Source organism: Oenanthe melanoleuca, chromosome 2 (assembly GCF_029582105.1).
Source record: "Oenanthe melanoleuca isolate GR-GAL-2019-014 chromosome 2, OMel1.0, whole genome shotgun sequence".
In the NCBI taxonomy this organism is placed as follows: Eukaryota; Metazoa; Chordata; class Aves; order Passeriformes; family Muscicapidae; genus Oenanthe; species Oenanthe melanoleuca.
Window position 1 is genome coordinate 69,957,184 of NC_079335.1, and position 21,496 is coordinate 69,978,679.

A 21,496-nucleotide genomic window follows, 5' to 3' on the forward strand; every position below is an offset into this window, starting at 1 on the left:
TTTTCCTTGTCTTTAGTTATTAATTCTGTATTTCTGTGTCCACAACCTCAATATTGGATTTTTTTTTTTCATCCTGACTAACTCAAAAAACACAAAACTGCATGGAGGTGAAAATAGGTTTCTGTGGAAGCCTATTAAAAAACCTCTCCATCCAGAGAGAAAATTCTTTTCTAGTGACCTACCAATTAGGCAATGTTAATGTGTTCCATTCCATGGTATTGTTTTATCTTTACAGTGAAATTGCTAAGCAATAGCACATGGAATGGGAATAAAAGCACACTAAACAGTGTGTCCAAGTTCCTACAGGTTAATAGCTATTCCTTTCTCAAGGATCACAGCATAGTTCAGCTTACATTAGAATTTTCCTAATTATATGCAGATTAAGCACTGCATCCCAGTTCCACAGGTAAATTTGTAAAAGCTTGAGGGAGATGATGGACTGTTATATTTGCTCAAGTATTCTCACATTTCCTGCTGCTGAGGTGGATAATGCCATTGCATATTTCTGCACTACATTATGGAAAAAAGGCTTGAAAAATCTGTGGGTTTTGCCAAAACTGTTGATGAGCTACAGCATGACAAAAAATTAGAGAACACTTTAAAATGTGATATGCTTTCATCCAGATTTCAGTTTGCTTGGACCTGTGTCAGATCTTTCTCTGATAACAGACCATGCAGGCAAAAATGAGACCCCATCCCTTTCTAGGGATGCTATAGGTGAGGTGAGCAGCCTTGTGACATTTTTAACCCAAAACTGTCTCTGAGATAAAGGATTATCTTCTCTGAATAAATCTCTACATCAGAGGCTGTTATTTGATGCCTGTCCTTGCCACAAAGACAAGTTTTGCATCTTAGAGGGTTTACAAATTTAATGCTCACACTCCCTTCAGTGAGAGCCACTCAGCCCTGTGCTTTGATAAAACTGCTCCTTAATCTTGCCCCCACCAATAAAAAGAGATTGTGCCATCTTTAGTTCATCCTGGCTTCTGATGCTCAGACAACTGGTAGGTGAGATGTCATGGTGTTCCCAGGTGCTGCATGCCAGCAGGGAGGATCAGGTGTGGCTGGGCTGACCAGAGGGTGAATATATCCACTGGTGCCTTGGTGTGGGCAACCAGCACCACCTAGCAAAGACAAATTACAAGAAGTTAAGTTCTGGGACCAGCCCATCCCACCTGTCAGACCTTATTCAGCAGCCCTCAGCAGCTGGAAGCCCCAGTTCCCCAGCCAGAACAGGCAGGATTCTGGCTGCCTGAAGGAGTTGAAGTGCTCTAGGCATCGACTGCACATGTGTACATGTGTAAATGTGCCCCACAAAGCACTGCAGTGTTTGTTCCAAAACCAAGGTGCCACCTTTAATCTCTTCTTGTGAAGGAAGAGCTTCTTCATTTGCCAGCTGCCTACAGTTTCTCTGCAACAAAAATTATCCCTCACAACAATTTGTAGACTAGGTTTATGATCTAGGTGAGATTCTGACATAAATAATCAATTTCAACCCTTCCAGCTATAAAAGAGCAGAAGGTCAGTTACCCATCTCATCTACTGGCACTGGTAAGAAAGAGCCACAAGTATTCCTGCCTGTTACATGGCAGGTTTCCTTTTCACCTTCGTAGACATTCCCCTTTTTTTTTTTTTGTTTGTTTTTAATTCTCACCCTAGGACTTGAATCTCACCCTAGAATCATATTTATCACCAATATTTTAAACTCTACTTCAGTCTTCTTGGACTGAAATTATTTTGCAACTACATTTATTGTCTTTAAAAGGCTTTCAAAATTTAACACTTGCTCAGAGTTAGGTGAGATAAATGCTATTTCACATGCTTTCACAAAGATAAAAAATCCTTGGCAATCATCTATTTTATTTGTTGATTTGGCTGAAACAGATAGCATTACAAAAATATTGAACAAGAACATTTTAACTTTAACCCTTGCAGTGCAGATAGAAGCCAGACTGTGAAATAATATTTGTCTTTATTTTTTTGTAATCCAGACTTTGGTGAGGAAAAGGTCATTATAGTCTGGTTTTGGGGCTATTGCTGAAGTTCATTTAAATTACTAACTGGTTAGAGTGGCTAATATTCTTGTAGGAATTTTATTTGTTGCAGAGAAGTTTATTATCATGAGTTTATTATCATGTGGACAGAGCAGACTGAAGCCTACCATCTGGACACAGGGCTCTAATAAACAGAACCTCCAGGTGCAGTTGCCATTTCTGATACACATTTCTGAGTTTGCTATTAGAGGGATACTGTGGTGCTTCACTGCTGGCAATTGCCCTCCTTTTAATGAGTTCACTACATTGGGCCCATTTCATCAGACATAAACTTGTAAGACTCCTGGGCTAGAGGTGCTTTGTTACTGCTGGTCAGTATGTTTTTCTTCCTCATGAAACGCTAGTTTAACTTACATTCCATGCCTAACAGAGACTTGAGGTTCTTAGGAAAAGAATCCACCTGTGAGCATTGTGTGCATTTGTGTGCATTGTGCTTTAGTTTTTATTAGCATGCCTTTTGGCCCTCATTGAAACTTCACAGAACAATATTTTGGAGCAGGAATGGCAGACCAGCTTGCTAGCAAGGCAGTGGTACCCCTGCTAGTGATCACTATTTGGCCTCTGCAACCCTAGCATTGCTTTCTTTAATGAGGAAATCAAGAGGATATTAAACTGAATTTGTACTGACTCCTTGAGTAACCCTCTAGACACTTTTCTTTGGAGATAATAATAAATTATTTAAGCCAAAGGCTGTCAGCAACTACTTCTCAAATATTGAGGCAACTCACATTAAGAACTCCCACACAGAAACCTGATTTGCTGTTTTGTGTTTATGTACCTGGTCTCAGTTGCTGTGTGAGCCCTCAAGCATCAGTAAGAAACATGATCACAGCCAGCACGAAGAAAAAACTATCATTAGACACACAAAAAACTGAAACTGTGATCTGACAGTAGCTTCAGCAGTCCTTGTCCCAGTCTCCATTTGTTGTGATGGAAATGTATGTGCTTGTGCAGCTGTGCATAGGGCAGAGCATGTGAGCCCAGAAACACAAGAATATATATTTTTTGTTCAAAACCAGGTTACAAACAGCAGGTAGGAAGCCATAAGACAGTTGTACAGCAATTTGCCTTTTCAACAGGGACTTTTCATCCACAGACACACACAAACACACAAGTTATTTAAAAAAACAACAGCCTTGAATCCCACCTGTTATTGGTGTTAGAAAATTGGCAGATGGAACAAATCAAATCCTGACCTGCTCAGCAGCACAAGTCTTTCTGCTTTTCCAGAAAAGAAAGCTTTCAGGAAGACTCCTGGTATTGGCTAAACCAGCCACCTAATGTTTAAATGTTATTATCTGTAAATTTACCAGGTTGGTAACTGGCTGATGCCATCACAGAGTTCTTGTAAATGGGCAGGAGTGCAGCTCCTCTGGATATTAAGACACTTTTTGATTGCATGGTTATTTAATTTATGCTTGTGAGCATTTAAAAATGGAGTGCAAATTTTAAAAGCTATTGAACTCTAGATTAAATGCATGTGCTGAAGAGATATGGTGGATGAATTTTACTGAAATTTCTATTTGTTTACTGAAGATTTAGGGGTTTGCTGCTTTCTGGTTCTGTTTTATCAAGCTCTCTTATGAATTTTAATCATAAAAGCTGGGTGAGATTTCGAGATCTGATTCACAGATTTGCCTGACGTAATTGATTGATTTGCCTGACATAATTGATTGTTAACAGGGAGGATTGTGCTCACTTACCTACTATGTTTTTTCTCAGAAAAATGTTTACCTTAATCTGGAAAACTACCAACATTCTGATAACGTTATCTGTCTGCAAGTTCACACATGAGCCTTCTGTAATCACATTTTTATTGAGAAACTGAGATTTCTTGTCAGGTGGAGTCTGAAGCAACCCAGAAATCAGAGAGTAGACAGGTATTCAATCTAAAATTCATTATTAGAAACAAGCTTTTGACTGGAAACAGATTAGGATGGAGGCAACTGCAAAAGTGTCTGGAAACTTGTACTGGAATAGGGGTTAGAGGAGCTCACACACTTAGTGCTGTAGCACACATGGAACAGGTGGGTGGGCTTTCAGTTATGGTGGAGAGGAGGATTGCTATGCAGAAAGTAATCCCATTATAACTTGGATAGTTTCAGTTCCTGTGAGAAAAAATTAAAAATGAAGAAATATTTGATTCCATAACAAGAAAAGGCTATCCTTTAAAAGGATTATATCCAGATAAGGAAAACCAGAAGTACAGACATAGATGCACCCATTTTCTCCCAGGAAAGAGACTTGAAGACACTTTATATGCTGCCTCTCAATTATGGTTAATTGCTGTAATCTAAGTAAGCAGTTCATATTACAATACCAATTCTAGAGAGCCAAGGTGTTAACTTTCCTTTGATTTCGTTTTTTACATGAGTGTCAATGATGGGGAGAGTAGAATTCCTTCTTCAACAGGTGCCCTTCTGCAGCATGGTGTATGTTAAGAGCAACATTTTTACTACCAGAAAGTATCTTCCACTCTAATCTGTATTTTAGGAGAAATCCTAACTCAGTTTTCATGGGAAATCATAGGCAAAGGTGGGCTTATTATGGGCATGGACAAGGAATTTACAAGGATTCAAAAAAAGGACTGAGGATGTTCTTGAGAAGTTACTAATATTTCCAGGAAATCCATATTTGGGGCCAAATTATGAGATTTGGAAATATTTCTAACCATCTCTGTGCTATGGGTTGATGGCAAGTTTTATGTCTGTTTTAGTACCAGACACATTTCAACATTTCATGGGATCAAGAAATTCCACAAACATGGCATTTACTGTAAGCATTGACTTAAAGACCACTGGGAGAGAAATATACTTGTACACTGTGGCACCTGAATAATATCAGGAAGGAAGCTTCAAAGGGAATATAAAATTGTAAAGAAGTTGACTTTTCTTTTCTTCTGAACAGACTCCAGATTTATCACTGCAGTACTTGGTGTTTCCTTTCAGGTTAGTGCTGCTCCCACCAGTACAAAAATCAGGCAAACAAAATGTATGGCACAGAAGACCACAGATGTGTGACTGGGATTTGAGTACACATTTTAAGTCCTCTGATTTGAAGAAAAGTGTTAGATGAGCACAAAAATATGAAGTTCAGGTCATGCTGACATTAAATACCTGAATGAGGCAGAGAAATCCTTATTACCAAAGTTTGAAAAAAGACACTAAATCAAGAAAAAAGAAAGAGCAGTCAAATAACATAAATCTGAGTAGTGAAGACCAGAAAAGTGATATAATCTCCACCCTCCCCAATTTAGAATCCAATTTGATAAAAGATAATTCATCAAATTAAATGATTTAAAATATCAAAAAAATCACTGGAAAGGATAATATGTGATGGGATTTAGATGGAAAAACAGTCATCACCCATCATTTGAACTTCCTTTGTGTGTCCCAGATGATCAGTAAAGGATTATGTTACATTACCTATGAAGAACTAAATAAGTCAATAAACAGGCTGATAAATCAGACAAGCTGGGAAAAATTTGATAATTTGCTGTCTGAATAGATGTAAATCCAAACTGAGCTCAAAACCAGTGGAAAGAGGCTTCAGTTTTAACTGCCTTAGATCCCTGCACCTCTGTTTCTATGCTCAAGCCACCACAACACTGTTTCTTCTTTAATAATCTTTGGCAGCTCTCATGAAAAGTTTTGCTAACAAAGCTGTTTATGAAGAAGTTAATGGAAAGGAAAAATGATTCCCCATAAAGATTTGTATAGGGTTCATTTAGTCCCATTATTGCAATAAACAATGGCATTGTCATGATACCAAACCAAAATGTTTACTATTGCTAAAAATCTCCAAGCTCTATATAAATTATTTTATCTTGGACACATCACTACTATAAACAATTTTTCCACTGTACAGGTTGTTTCATAGGGCCATGACAAAAGAAAGTACTTTTCCACTCAAGAATATAAAAACAGTTTCTTCTGCAGATTTCCTGTCATCAAAGGCTTTTTCTTTAAAGTTGGGACTTTAAATTTCCTATCTATTTGAAATTTTATATTTCTTTCACTTTCAGTCAATGTCTATTGCTGTAGCTAACAAAAGCTCCAGTAGTTTAATACCTTTCTTATATTGTAGTGAACAAAACTACTTTGTTATTGCTAATTACCTTCCATGATTTTTTCAAATCCAGATCTACTGTGGGATGAGGGTTGTGGATGAATATTTGGGGAAAAAAAAAAAACAAAACCCAAGTAAAAATAACACCTTCCTTCTGCATTCTTAGCCTCTAGGACTGGATTATGAGAATGCTGAAAGTTACACTGAATCTTTTTCTGAAAATTACCATCTCTGCCAAGATGATAATTTCAGTTAAGGAATTATACCTTCAGTTTAAAACCAATTACATACAGACAGACTTGATATCACTATGGCAGTTTTCACACAGCCCTTTATGTCAGTTTTACAGTAAAAAAAAATTAGAAGACCTCACTACTGGCATAAAATCTCTCCTTCAAATCGACAAATACTCAGCAAGGAAGAAGCTGTGATCAATTTCCCACAGCAGAAAAGGCAAGAGGAAAAATATGTGAGAAAGTATCCAACCTGGATCCAAAAAGCCAACAGGAAACAAAAGTTTTATCAGTTCCCAGTACATTTTTCAGTGTGCTTTAACTTGCACCATGAAGTAGTCTAAGAGCATGCCATCTCTATGGTGTTGTTTTTTGTTTTTTTTTCTTTACTAAATGGGGGACACTAAAGGGATACACACTCTAACTGGCTGTGGGTGTTCAGCCTGTGGGGCTAGCCTGGAGCTAGCCCAAAATCCACAAGTGCAGCACCAGCCCTACAGACCTGCTCCTCTTGCCTTATCCCTCCTGCCAACAAGAAGGATATTTGCTATTGTCAAAGTGCCTCCTGTATGGTGATGCTCCCAGCTTGTGAGCATTTCCACCCTCTCTGGTTGACCTGATGCTGGCAGTGTCACCAGTAAATTTCGTGCCCCATTCTGAGTGACAATCACAACTTTGCACAAATACTTGTTGCCATCAGACTGCTTTTTCTTGAACTACCACTAGGCTTGATTATCCAGGAGCTTGCAGTCTTGGATAGCCTCATGCTTGGCAGTTCCCAAAAAGCCTCTGCCTTCCTTTGAGTTTATTGACAAGTTTGCCAAGCCTCCAGTCACATTCTTCTACATTTTTGTTTTCACTTCTGCCCACTCTTGCCTCTGCTGGGGCTGAAATTGCTGCCAAACCTCCAAGTTTGCATATTTCCCTCTTTGTACCATCCCAGTTAGAGAATGTTGTTGCATGGCAACATAATGCAAAGCATTCATTTAGTGACACAGAACAGTCTAGCTAAAGGCTATTTCAGCCTCACATGGGCTCATCTTTGTGGAGAAGAGTAGACAGAAGAAAGGGAAAATGTCCACAGATCCCACAATCCTTCTTTATTTGGAAGAATGGCTTTTAAATGAAGTCAAGCAGTATCTTGTTTTATCATTCATTTATTTAGCAAAGAAAGGAATGAATTCAAATACCCCACACAATGAACAGATATTATTCCCTGATATCAAGATGCAGATTTGCTTGTGAACAATTGTAAATGAATCTGGTTTTATACTATTGAAGTCATCTTGTACTGTGCATGGATTTGTGCAGAAGCAATACATTTTGGGCTCAATTCTGTAAACACAGTAAAATAAGTAATTTGTTACATCTATACCATTGATCTTGGTGTGGTCACTTGATGAGTAAAATCATACTCAAGAGCCTAGCTTATGCCAACCTAGGCAAGGAAATGACACTGAAAATTAGAAGTGTATCTCTCTAGGCTCACTGCAGTGTTGGTGGAGAGACAGAAGCCCCCATCAGAATGTAACTCTGCCCATTTAAGTGTTTTCCTAGACGAGACACAGATTATGCTGGTGGCAGCTAAAATTAAAATTGGCCAGTCGCCTCAAGCAGAGCAAGATAAGCTTGGACCAAACTGTTTACAGAATTGATCTCATACAGCAAAGCCATTATGCATACAATCAACATTAGGAATGTGCTCATGTTGCGCCGATTTTATTAAAACTGGTCCCACATTTAAAGAAGTGAATATATTCATTCTATAATTATGAGGAAAAAAATACTGGAACATTTAATTCTATTAACATTTTACTTACATCTGGGACCTCTTACATTCTTTTCTGGTTTGAACAGCCATATGGTCTGATGCTCTGAATAAATTTCTTCACTAACCTAAGTGCTTCAGTAGCTGAAGCACTTATGTTATTTGTATGCTGGCATGGTATTTTCCCAGAGCCTGGTGTTGATCTCTGGTAGAGCTAACTAAATGCACAGTATCTTACATCCATGTGAGACTTTAATCAGTACTGCTTAATAGCCTGGAAATCAAAGACATTTAAGCCCCATTCTTTCTTCCACTCTCTTATGAAATTCCTAATCCTAGTAAAAACTCTCTTGATTAGTTTTAGCCAAACCACACTGCTTCAACATCAGGTGATTGCAAACAGCTGGAAAAGCTTCTAAACAGAGTGACTTAAAAAGGCCATAAGATCATCAGACTCAAATCAACGTCCAAGATACACCTGCAAGCACAGGAGTCCATGTTCTAAACAATTGAGGAATATATGCTATGACTCATAAAAAACAAGCACAAAATGTGTACTCAGGCATAGCATACTCTGAGTTGGCCAATGAGTGGATATACTGTGCAGGACGTGACTGGAACTCTTGCTTCCTCCTCCCTCCATGCAGCAGGGCTACATGGAAACAGCTTTACTTACAGAATCTGCATTTATCTGCCAAACTGCTTGCATTCAAAATAGAGAAGCATTTTGATATTTATGCAATCAGTGTAAAAGTGTTTAGTAATATTAACTAACAGCATCAGAGGTAATATAATTATTTATCCAAAATAGATCACTTTATCCAAGTGAAAAGATGAAGGACATTTAAGCAAGGCATTTAATGAGCAAGGGAGTTGATTTTCCCTTTCAAAGAATAAAACAATGCTTTCATAACCAAATTTTATCCTTGAGAAAATTTGAAAGCTCTATTGGCTAAAACAAGGTTTGCAGGAAATGCCCACTTGATATATTTTTGACACAAAGAAAAATAAGTGCTTTCAACAAAAAATGGACATAGATTAATAGGGGACTTGGCAGTACTAGGTGAAATGTTGGACTCAATCTTAGACATCGTCCAACCTAAACAATTCTATGAAATCTGTTTTTTCAGCTTTGCAGCCTATTTTAGACAAAATGCTAAATAAAGTAAGTTGAAAATTAAAGAGACTGCACTTTGCTTTGCTCCATGGAAAAGCTGTATGGAAAAGCTGGGCAGCTACATAGAATTTGGAAGGTGAAAATACTGATACAGGCAGTGCATCTGGGGTCCTTTAAAGTTACCTAAGACACAAATATCTAAAGGCTTTAAAACCTGTTGTCTCACAACCTAGCTTGACAAGAAGATCTTGCCAACAAGCTTTTCTCATTTAAGTGCTGTGAAATTTCCATGTTGACCCTGCTGCTTCAGATAGTTTTGAATATATTTCTACCTGTGATATAGCACAATTAAATTTAGGAAGGTAAATGTCAAAGAAAAATAATTAAAAGAAACACTTTCTGACATGGGAGCTGCTCAAAGATCTGGAACACCTGAAATACTCCTTTAGGAGAGGGAAGTGTGAGCAGACTGAGCATCTGCTAAATGGACTTCTATGATCATGCAGACTTAACCTAGGGTATTATTACCACATATATAACATGTACCTAATGTATGTATTTATCCATGAAAAGAATGAAAAATAGATCACTATAAAGATAGGCGCACCTCAAACTAAGAGTCAGGAAAAAAAAAAGATAATTTCAGTAATTTTAATTCAAAAAAGTAAAATAAAAATACATAGTTCAAATAGTTTAAAGATATTGGTCTCAAAACTAATAGTCTAAATATAAAATCCCGAAGTTGGACTAATGTGCTCTTAGTACAGGGGCAGAAAGGAACAATGTTGCTCATATGTGTGTATGTACATGTGCTGCTTTTTCTTGGTAGTAGCAACAATAAAGGTTTTATTTTATCTTATTAAATATAAAATTTATCTTTTGGCATGAACACAGTAATTCAAATACCATGCTGGTTATGATTTGGAGAGCTTTTCTCCCCTCTATTTCTTGCAAAGAAAATTTTTTCTTACACAGGGCAGTCAGGTAATTTATTCCTGGAAAACCAACTCTAATGTACAGTAAAAAATCACAAATTATAGAGACCCAGCATTATTATACTTTCTGGAGATGAGCTGGTGTGAAGGTGAGGTGCTTTCATTTGACTGAGTTAGTAACAGGGAGAACTATTCAGCTGGAAAAAAATAGGCGGCTGATCTTAATTACTTTCATAGATGGTAAATGTGTGTTCATTTTACTGCATAACACTTTAAAGACCACTGTGAATTTTTTCATTTTTTTTCTGTAGAACAGATTGGAAGCATAGTGCTACATTCAGATCTATCCCCCTTCAAAAATAGAGCTCACTGCCATGAGTAGATACAGTATTTACCATTGCTATGGGAGTGTTTATTGGTACTTTTTGATTTTCTTTCATAAATAGTTGTGAATCATTATAATCTGTACATGTGTTCCTTTATTTGTCTATCATACCATAACCTAATTAGCAAGTGCTCTAAACAGAATGGAAATGTTTCCATTCTGCTTCTCCTTGCAGACCTCCCTAGTACTGTAGTATGATGGTCTTTGCTTTTAGCAAGAAAATAAAAGCCCAGTCCTTTAATCCTTAATATTCACTTTCAATTTCTTCTCACAAGCTTCTGAAAATAGCAAATGCTTCCTTGCTACTATATACTCTGTAAAATCTGACTCAAATCCCTGAAATTTTCTTTTTAGTTATACATATGGAATTTCAGATACAAAAATAAAATGGCATGAATGCGGGTGAAAATAGGACAAAGAAAAATAGTATAAAACTTTGTGTTTCCTCATCTACCACTACAAAAGGAATTAAAACTGATAACTTAAAACTCAAATAGCATTTTAAATATTTACATCAATGAAGTCCAACAAGATCATTGCTCTAAACACGGTAAGAATGTTCCTCTAGGGGCTGACTGATGCAGGTCAGACATGGCAGAGAGGTGAGACAGCCCTTTGCAAATGTATCCATATCCTCTGAGCCAGCTTTGTTTGTCGGACATGTGCATATAGAGTAAAAGCTGGAAAGAAAGAAGCAGACCTGTGATTATGCATCCAGAGATGGCACACAGTACAGGGTGCAGCCCTATGCTCTGTGGCCAGCCTGGGGGCGAGTGCCACATGCCACAGGTGTGTCCCATGGGCATGCACCATGGAGAGGAAGCCTGTGGAATGCCACAACAAACCTGTGTGTTGCAGCAAGGCTGGTTTGTTAGAGACACAGAGAAAACCCTCCCAGCCTGCCTCTGCCATCTGCCTTCCTCCCTCGGTGTCCCTATGGGTCAAGCCCTCCCACACCCTACAAAAATTAAACTGAGCAAGCTGAAGGCTTTATGTGACTGAGCTTGGCTGGCAAGTGGAAACCACTGGCCCTGGAGGTGTCCAGGTTAATTACAAGATTGTATCCCTGGGTACAGCCCTAGAACTTCCCTGCACTCCGAGCAGCTGAGCTGCAGTCAGAGTGATTTACAGCCCTGCAAGATCAGCCTACAGAGCCCAGAGCTGCTGCAGAGGATCACTAAACCACCACATTTCTTCTTGTCATCCCCAGCACCTTGTGAGCTCTTTTTGGCAGTGTGAGCTTCAGGAGACTGCACAGAGGGCTGACAGCAAAAAGGTCCCTTTTTAAACCCCAAGGAAATAAAAGACAATGCCTAAAAAGAAAATTAGATTTGTACTCCTGGCACAGGTTTAAGGGGTAACATTTTCATTTCTTTTTAAAACTCTGGAATTACTTAGTCACTTGTTAAAGAAATAGTAGTGAAAATTTATGAAACTGAGTGAGGCAATGCAATCCTCATGAGTGGTCCAGCAACACTGAGGGGCTACAGCAGCCCCTGACACTGAAGGCCAACCTTGCATTCTGCAAAGAAAACATCATGTCACACACAGGCGGCTTGGGCTTTCGGCAGCAATGGGGATGGCTTGGATCGTGCTTGAAATGTCTCTGAACTTCATCTCTGAAGCCTCAATCACATGAGCACTTGAGTAGCACAGGCCTGGGGGACTGGGGAGTTACAGAAGGCCAAAAAATACACAAGCCCATTAGTACTCGTCATAATTATTGAAATCTGTAAAATAGGTATTAGAATAAGTCTTTGCAGTAAGATGTGGGTTGAAGTATTTGTTTCTCTCCTCTAGAATCAGGTTGTTTTTGTTAAATGCCTGAGAAGAAAAAGAAAAAAAAAGAAATCAGAAAATGAAAAGGAGACAGGAAAGGTAACTACTACATGCTCTTTCACCAAGGCAGTTTTAGTGGCAAATATCTGTGTATAGTAAGCCAATCAAAAATACACTGAGAAATATCTGTACATTTACTGAAACTTGCATTTGCAAGAAGTATCTTCTTATGTAATAACATTCCTACAGAAAGCAATTCTACTTAATAAAGCCAAGCATTTTCACCCCAATATTAAAAAACTAATTTTATGACTCTGTGAATATTTTTTAAATCATATATATGCAGTTCTTCCTATTAAAATGTGTCACTTACTATCTTTTTACTGAATAAATACTATTTTCTCCTTACTGTCTTAATTCCCTGATTTTCAAGTGGGAGAAACATCTGAAGGCCTTAAAAGCATAAATCCTGTTTATTAAAAATGTAATATGGGTATTTAGAATATGAATTTTCAAAGGATTGGTGTTGGTTTTTTTGTTTTGTTTCTGTAGCTATGTAGAGAGATTATGTGGAATTTGAAAAAGCTTTAAATTATGTTCATATTCCACTGCTGACTAGAAGACCCAGACTTTTCTTGCTGTTTTTAATGATTTTCATTAAAATGTCTTTAATTAGAAAGAAAAATGCAGAAATTAAGAACTGGATTATCCAGGTAGGATTTAAGAAAAATCCTCATTTGCAAAAAAGCTTTGCAGCTGCATGAATAAACTTTGTAACCTGAAAATACTGAACTAGGTATTATTAGAATGCACATCCTTCCTTAATTCAGTGGATCTGAAAAGTGGAGTTGTTTTAAAAGGTCACAAAAAGAAAACGGCAATTTTGTAATAATGATGAAGTAGTATGGATAGCATTATAGACTCTCAGTACATCTGTACTGCTTTTTTCACAGAGTAGTTTGGTTATAGACACTAGTTGAGAGTATGACCCAGAATATATTCACCAGATACATCTCTTACATAGAGACATAGTGCAGGAAGATGAACAGTGCCCTTGACACTGGATTATCAGAGCCAAAGGATTTTCTTCAGCAGATGCCATGGTGAATAGCCCTATTTACTTCTTGAACAAGCCACTAGGGAACACAATTAGGAAAAAAATCCCACAAAACAACTTGAGTGATTTGCTTTCTTTCCAGAAAAACCTGCTGTATAAATTATACACACATGCAAAATCTAACTTCCTTCCTAACAGGTATTGACAAGGATCTGCAATTATAATACCTCAAGTGAAATCTACTTTTGTCATTAACAGTCAGCATAAGTTGAGCTCCAATGCCACTGCAGAAAAGTAGCAAGGAGAATTCTTTTGATAGGGGAGAAATGTCTAGGTGCATAGAGCAGCTGCCAGCCCTGTGCTCACCTTGATGGCTTCTACAGAGTCGTATTTGTCCAGTTTGTTGATGTGGTTGGTGATGCTGGTGTTGAGCGGGGCGGGTGACACCGGGTGGATGACAGTGGCGTCGTGGGACTGCTGCTGGTACCGCTGGCAGTACGTGTACACTAGCAGGGTGAGAAGGCAACCAAGGATTGAGCTACTTAATCCCACTGCAATCATGTGGAACATGTTGAACTCTGCAGACAGGAGAAAAGAAGGAAATCTTAATTTTAAGGCAGCAGCAGTAAAAGCTTCAGCTCGGGGAGAAAATGTGGACAAGTGTTTGATTCAAATAAGGATAAGGGAATTTTCATGTGTTTCCCTGAAACATCTCAATTGCAATGTGGTAAATTCATTTTACCTCCCTGAAGGGACCATTATAAGAATCTTAGATACCCATACATCTCTGTAAGTAGAGATGGTTGAAATATGCTTAAACAAGTTCAGAACACAAATAAAGGAAAAATTAATTGCATTCCATATGTTTGAATAGTTTATCAGATTTTTTTCAGACTGTATAACACTGCCTTGTTATATATAAATTATGTATATAGTGTACATAAATAGCTTTTTGTTTTTCAGTGAATTATAGTATCACCTCTTCCGCTGCTATTACAGTTCTTTCTCTTACACATAGTGACTTGTGGCAGAACTGACAAAATCCTGATATCTTTGAACTCCATTCCTGCTTTCCATAAACATATTCCATATCTCTTTTATTGGATGCATGTCCCAGAAGCTGCAAACATTTTTCCATCCCTGCTTTGATTCTTGTTGGCTACCATTCTTTTTGTATCTTGGCCAGTTTGTTCCCTTCTTCAGCTCATGGAATTTTTTCTTTATTTAAGGGGAAGTGAGGAAGAAATGGTAGCATTCTAGGGGGAAATGGGAAGTGGTTAGAGGTAGACTGCCTGAATCTCAATACACCTTTAAGCATGGTAGCCAGAGAGTGCAAAGTCAACAACTCAGAGCCCAGCACCCTCCTTTCTGCTCTGCTCTTAAAAGGTACAATGGCATCAGACCGTGGGAAACCCTCTCCACCTACACAAGGATTAAAACTGAGAGGAAGCCAATTGCTGCATGACACTGTAGGAGGGAGCCTAAAGCACAACCATCCCCTGATGTTGCTGAACAGATCAGATATGGCACCAGTAGAATTAGATCAAAATAAACAAATTGCACTGCTTTTCATTGTTATTTGTGCTTTTTGATTTACTATAGGGAAGCAGTATCACTGAGAAGCTCATTTTGGAAATTTCATCTTAGCATGACTGAAAATTTGTTTGTTATTGCCTAAAGGTACAAATGAAGGATTTTAAACTGATATACTGGTGCTAGTTCTTAAAAGCATCTCTTAGATCTTTTTCACTGTAATACAGAAAAATGGGCCAGTACATGGGTCTCATTTTTTAGAAAACCTAAGGTAGGACCTTTACTTGCCTATTGAGTACTTAGAAACACAAACTAATATCAACTGTGTCAATATAACAATCTATCACTAAAACATCCTTCTATACCTTTATGAGAGTTTCCCAGTGCTGTAGAACTTAGCAAAATGTTTTCAGAGTACCACTGCTAATTAGCAAAAAATCAAATGACATTATCTTGGCTCCCATAACAAGTTCCATATGCACAAGTGCTCTTGCATAACCTCTGTGTTTTTATTGTCCTTTATTAGGTTAAAAATGCAGCTTATCTGTGCATGGAAGAATACTAGAACTGGCCAGAGCTATTACCATGACGACACAGACTAAGCGTGATAGCGCAGCACAGAAAAAACAAAAAAAGTTCATTTTCCTTCTTATTCTTATTGTTTAGTGGCTTTAAAATTTTTTCCTTTCAAGATCTGTTTTTCTAGCATCACAACTCTCCAGAATGGAATGTTTTATTTACTTTTCCGTTTTGTCCCAGATAGCGTCTGGCCTATTAAATTTGTTAGCAGGTTGGTTTTCTGCTGTTTATTTGGAGTCTAAAAGAGGTTTGTGGACTTATTACTCTTAAAAAGGCAGAGCAACAAATTTACAAATTTTGACCTTCTGACAACTAGATTATTATAGATATTTCTTTTTGAGTACAAGGGTGACTGCCACAATGACAAAGAAGAAAATAAAAACATCCAATAATGCTTGTTCTACTCTCAAAGGTCACCAATGACAGATGGCTATTTAATGAGAAATCCTGTAGTAACTACATTTTTCTGTACAAGTAACTACTTTTTTCTGTACAAGTGTAAATAATGAGAATGCAGCATTAGAAGGTAGAATAATACTCAGGGAGTGCAAAAGGTGAAACAGAAGCCAAAAATGGAGAATCGATATTTCAGCATTTAATAGACATCTCTAGCTGAGAAGCTTACCGCCACATCGCTTCTCCTCTATGCTGCTGGATCGTGCCACAGAGATTTCTAGAAGAACAAATAAACCACTTAGGCCAAGGAGAAAAAAATATTACAGAGAACTTCTAGTTAGATGAACACAGCAAGGATCTAAAAACTCATTCTATTACATCCACTTCAAATTCAAGGTAAAAAATATTTTAATTATGCAGTAGAATTAATAGAAAGGAGCCCATGATATCTTCAGATTCCTTAGTTTCCCAAGCAAAAGCAGCAAGTTATTTTTAATTCTTGCCTCAAAACATCTCTGGAATGAAAAGGATGAAATGCACATGGAAACATTCTTTGTGGAGTTTAGGCTTGTGAAGAAAGAGTTGATTTACTGAAGTAGAATTAACTACAGTTTAATTACCTTGTGTTCAAATGTGCTCATTACTTCTACAAGTCTCATCTAGCACTAATGTGAAAAGTGGGAATTGATACATCTTCAAAAAAGACGACTGCCAGTTTCACAGGTCTCACTTGTAAACTAATAAAATGTAATTCCAATCTGTATCCTTACCATTTTTACTTTGAGAATACAGAATAAAATCTGTTGGCAGTCAAGCTTTTCCACTCCTTACTTCCAGATCGTGGATTCTATGAAGGAAAGTTCTGCCTTACAAATCAGTCTCTTGAACCTCCCTGAAAGGGTCAAGGATCCCCTCCATACAACTGGGGTAGCTGACACAGTATACCTGGATTTCAAAAAGGCAGAATTTTAAGTTCTTTGATAACGTCTTTCCAAGCAACAAATGAAGTAAGGGAGAAGATACAGAAATGGGCTAGTACTGTGTGCCCAGTTGCCACTTCTGCAGGGATTAGGGTTTTCAGCCAAGAGCTAGGGAGGAAATCCCTCTGTTAGAAGACCTGGATGAGAAAAAGCGAGCCAAGTGAGCCAAAGCTCGATTCCCTAGGTGGGAGTAATGGGCATGACCTGATCTGCTGTGTTACTGGTAATGCAAGGAGGAGCAGCAAACAAACCATAAGGGCAAGAGACATGGTAGCTTGTTTCAGATTCTGAAAATGCCTACCTCCTAAAACAAGTTGTAGAGTTTATATTGGATTAAGATGCAGATTCACTGAATGTGAATATTAATAGAACTTCAAAAGCTTTAGAAAAGGGAAAACACAATGTGGAAGTCTTTGCTTTCAAACTGACATTTTTCACATTGATTTTAGATGAAAATACTATTTGGGAGTTAAAGCATTATGCACCATCCATAAAAACAGAGTTTAACTTTGCTGATGTCTTTGTTAGTTTACTGCATAGTCGCACAAAGAAAAGGTTGCTGCACTTAATAAACATAACTACATTTCAAATGATTCATTAAAATGTATCTGTATTTTTCTGTCTGAGAAGACCCCCAGCTTTTTTAATGTAGATAGGGAGAAAGTCAACTGTTAAGAGCAGTGCATTGTGACCACCCGTACTGTTGTGCGGATTTAAATAACTCCTGTGATTTAAAAACAAAAGTACAGTCATGAGTTTCAACAAATACTACAGAATAAAGTGATTATCCATCAGGTACTTAGCAGTCATGGGAGACAAGGACTGGAGGTAAAGCTAAAAGTATTTGCCTTTCTGAGCAGTTATTAATGTAAGGGACTCTGAAGTTATTCCAAGATTAACAACCACAGCACCCATATTGTACATGCAAACCACAAAACCTGCAGCAATGTTTCTTTAATAATCCTGGTCTCAAAAGCATTTAAAAATAGAAAGCAAACTACTTCTGATTGCTGTGTATACTGATCCTCTGCTACCAGGTAGAATGGGAGAGACCTGCAGAATGCTGTGACAGTGACTAACCAAAGTCCCAGGCAGTGACAGTAGGGACAGCTCCACAGCACTGGGTGCCATGGGACAGATTTTTATGTAGCTACCAGATCTAACAACATTGTCTCTACACAGCAGACCAACATCCTTGTGCTGACTAAAGGCAAGTTCTGCTTCAGCACACGGATCTGCACAGTGCAGTCTGGATCAGCGCTGTGCCTCGGGCCTGAAACCCCGAGAGGTTCCACCAGCCCTTCAGGAGGAGGCTGCTCTCACCTGGTATGAAGTTGGAGTCCCCAGCACAGGCTCTGCTCTCGGAGGCGTTGCCCGTGCACTGGCTGCCCACGGGAAACAGGAGGATGCACTGCCGCGCGCGGCTCTGGGCGCCGGACGAGTCGCACTCGGACCACTCGGACCACTCGGACCAGCTGTCTGCAGCAGGCAGGGGGGACACAGGCAGACACTGTGATTAGGCAGTTCAAGGCACTGAATGAGACAGAATTAGCTTGTGTTCCTGAGTCAGGACAGAGAGAAATCCCCAGCTACCACCATCTAGCAGAGGGCAGCTCCATTCTCAATAAACAAAGGCGGTTTGGCCTTGGCAGAAGTCTCTGAAATATGGATGTGATGGTAAATTTGCCACAGGCATCTCATGGTTTTGGCTTCTGCCATAGCCTTTGTGTGTGGAAGTGAGAAGCCAGAGGATTCTGTGGGGGTGACTGAAAGAGTGATAGCTGTGGAACTGATTCCAGTCTAGGTTGTTAGGGTGGACAAGGGCACTGCATTTTTTTATGTGCCTGACAAGTACCAATGACATCTACATGAATATATATTCCAGTCTGAAACAGGATGTGTATTTAACTGCAGAAATAGAAGCATCTTGAAGACTTTTTCAAGTTTTTTTTTTTTTAGCTTTTGCTATTTCAGGTTCTTGGCTGTAGATTCTCCTCTTCCCCATTCAGCTTGTTACCTTCTATGCCTTTTCTATATTTCTTTCTCTCCTCATGTAGCTTTGATTAACACATTTTTATTTCATGCCTGTGTGATCTCAGATTCTTTCCCTAAATGAAGTGAATTGATTTCATTCCCATGAGGAGGTGAGAGTTTACTGCACTCAGCATTCTTACAATTCAAGGCCAAGCCTTGCCTTTATAGGAGTCTTCTGAGTTTGGCAAATATAGGAAAGACAGAGCTCAGGTAAACTTCCTTTCTTCTTTCTTTCAGCTTTCCCACAGAGATAGGTTTTATGGTTTTTGACGTGGAATAAATAGTGTCCTACTATTCCAAAGCAAGTGTGTTTCTACTTCAGAATTTTAAGTGATTTTATGCCAATATGAAGCAAATTTACAAATCTAATTTTGCCAAATCAAAAGCTGTATTTTCTGTGTTTGATTCAAGTTATATTGAAGAACATTACAATTTTTGAATTAGTGAACTTTTTCTACACTGTTTATCAGGTGGAAAGTCAAGGACATTTTACACTCTTTGGGGCCCCTTCCAATACCTTGTATAATTCCAGAATACAAGATTCACATTTACTTAGTACTTTCCCTTGTTCACATGGGAAAGAAGTTAAAACTCTCAATCCTCTTAAATTTAAAGACTGCATCAGGAATATTTGAGACTTCAGTCTTGAAAAATGCCAAGCAATAGATTGTTTATTAAATAGATTTACCTAGCAGGTCAGGTAAGAACTAGGATATTGATATTTAATGAACAATTAGTAACTGTCTGGATGAGGCCTTCTTTGAACAATAGGACAAATACCTTTATAGAATCAGCTTGTAAGATCTTGTTATTGTGAATAGCAGAAATACTCAGCTCTGTCCTTTGGCTTTTCTGTTTCCTAGGAAAGGTTCTGGGAGGGGCTCATTTGCAGAGTGGGTACTAGGAGCACAGAGGCAGATGCCAAAATGTAGTTCAATCCTAATTCAGAGGGGCAGGACAGCTGAGGTGGGAGTCAAGCAAATGCACAGGCTTCTTCCTGCTTACTTAATGTGGCACATCAGGAGCTGCTGTTATCACCTCCACTGTCTGCTGCTGGATCTAAGTAAAATCAGTATATGGATCTTTACCTTAAGTATTTAGTAACAATAAAGTCCTGCTCATTCAAGCTTAAAGGAATGTTGCTCATTACAAATCTTGGCCCAGTTCTCACTGGTGGCAGAGAGCATGCTTAAGCCAGAGCCAAGATTCTTGGCCAGTCCTGGTATAATTGGGATATAAGCAGCAGGTGCCAAAATGCTTGTGGGCAAGATCCTAAATGCACCTTGTTGGCTCATGCACTCTGCAGCCCCATCTTGTCCAATGAGCTTTTGACCTGCCAGATCCTTTGCTAAGAAGCCACATTCCAGGATGAAACAGGAACTTCAGAGTACACAGGGATCATGCTAAGCCATATTTGGGTGACTGGGCAAGGTTATTGTTTTGTCCTGCTCCTTAGGGGACCAATAAAGAAACTGTGTGAGTCCTGCAGTGCACCCAGACACTACAGGACAGGTAGTCTGTGGGTCTGGTGCTGAGCTGATCAGCTTCACCTGGCACACAGAATCACAGAGGAGGAGAGGGGGGACATCAGTGCCAGCATGAAACAGAGGGCATCCCTGCTTTTGTGGGTCATCACACCAAACCTGTGGTTTGAGGAGGTTGTTGGGAGCTCAGAGAGCTGCAGAGAAGTAAGGCACCCAAGACTATGAGTTCAGTGTGCCATCACTGGGAAGGTGATCCCATAGCTTTTGCATGCTTTTCTACTGACAGCTATCTTGCCTCATTCCTTTGATTTCTGCATCTTCAAAGTACCTGAGGCTCCTCCCCACTTGCTCCTCAGTTCTGTGCACAAGTGATGAGAATATAAAAGAGAGGGTGGGCTGAGAGGTGTTTAACCTGGAACTGCTCTTCACCTCTATGGCAAGGTTTAATCATGACATGTCATATCTTCGTCATACAGAGTTTTGGCTGGCCTTTGAAGCTAGGTTAAAGCAGTTCCTAAGGGGCATCTTGGTGAAGGCAGCACTGCAGAAAGATCAGATTGATCAATGTAACATTTAAATTTCTTTCATGTGGTATTACACCACCATCTCTAAATGCTCAGCTGCTTTGTCCATTATTTGTATGTGAAAGTTACCAAGCCAAGGACAGAATGTATTTTCACCTTACAGAAGCAGTAAATACTTAAGGTATAAAATACTGTTTTATACAATATATTGCAGACACAACTGCAACTGTTTGTACTTACTGATAATCTGCCACTACTGATCAATCCTGCAGCGCTTCCTTTCATATTGCTGTGATTGCATTTGGATAAATTAAAATAAAAGCTACCAACTCAATGACAGAGCTTTTAAAATTAAAGATGTGAAAAATTGATGTGTTTTGCAGACACAAGCCTGTTACTTTCTTTTCAGTGCATACTTGAATACTTTCAGTTGGATTTGCCATTGAATCTCTATATCCTCAACAAAACCTTTGTATCAGGATTTCAGAAAGTTTTGTTTTCTGCTAGTTTTGTTTGGGGAAAAAAAAAAGAGTATTTCAAATGCCAAAATAATCTTCACTCTTTTCACAA

General features: G+C 38.6%; 1 protein-coding gene across 7 annotated transcripts in view; it reads right to left on the reverse strand.

Annotated features, from left to right (window-relative positions):
- Positions 1–7,494: 7,494 nt before the first annotated feature.
- The window catches only part of SEMA5A (semaphorin 5A), a 356,553-nt gene continuing 342,551 nt past the window's right edge, over positions 7,495–21,496 (reverse strand). For all 7 annotated transcript variants that reach the window (XM_056483463.1, XM_056483464.1, XM_056483466.1 and 4 more), the window contains 4 exons: positions 18,208–18,363; positions 16,134–16,181; positions 13,763–13,974; positions 7,495–12,384 (listed from right to left, as the gene is read on the reverse strand). In XM_056483463.1, coding sequence (XP_056339438.1) covers positions 12,265–12,384; positions 13,763–13,974; positions 16,134–16,181; positions 18,208–18,363 — 536 coding nt within the window. In that variant the 3' untranslated portion in view covers positions 7,495–12,264. The remainder of the gene's footprint in view (positions 12,385–13,762; positions 13,975–16,133; positions 16,182–18,207; positions 18,364–21,496) is intronic.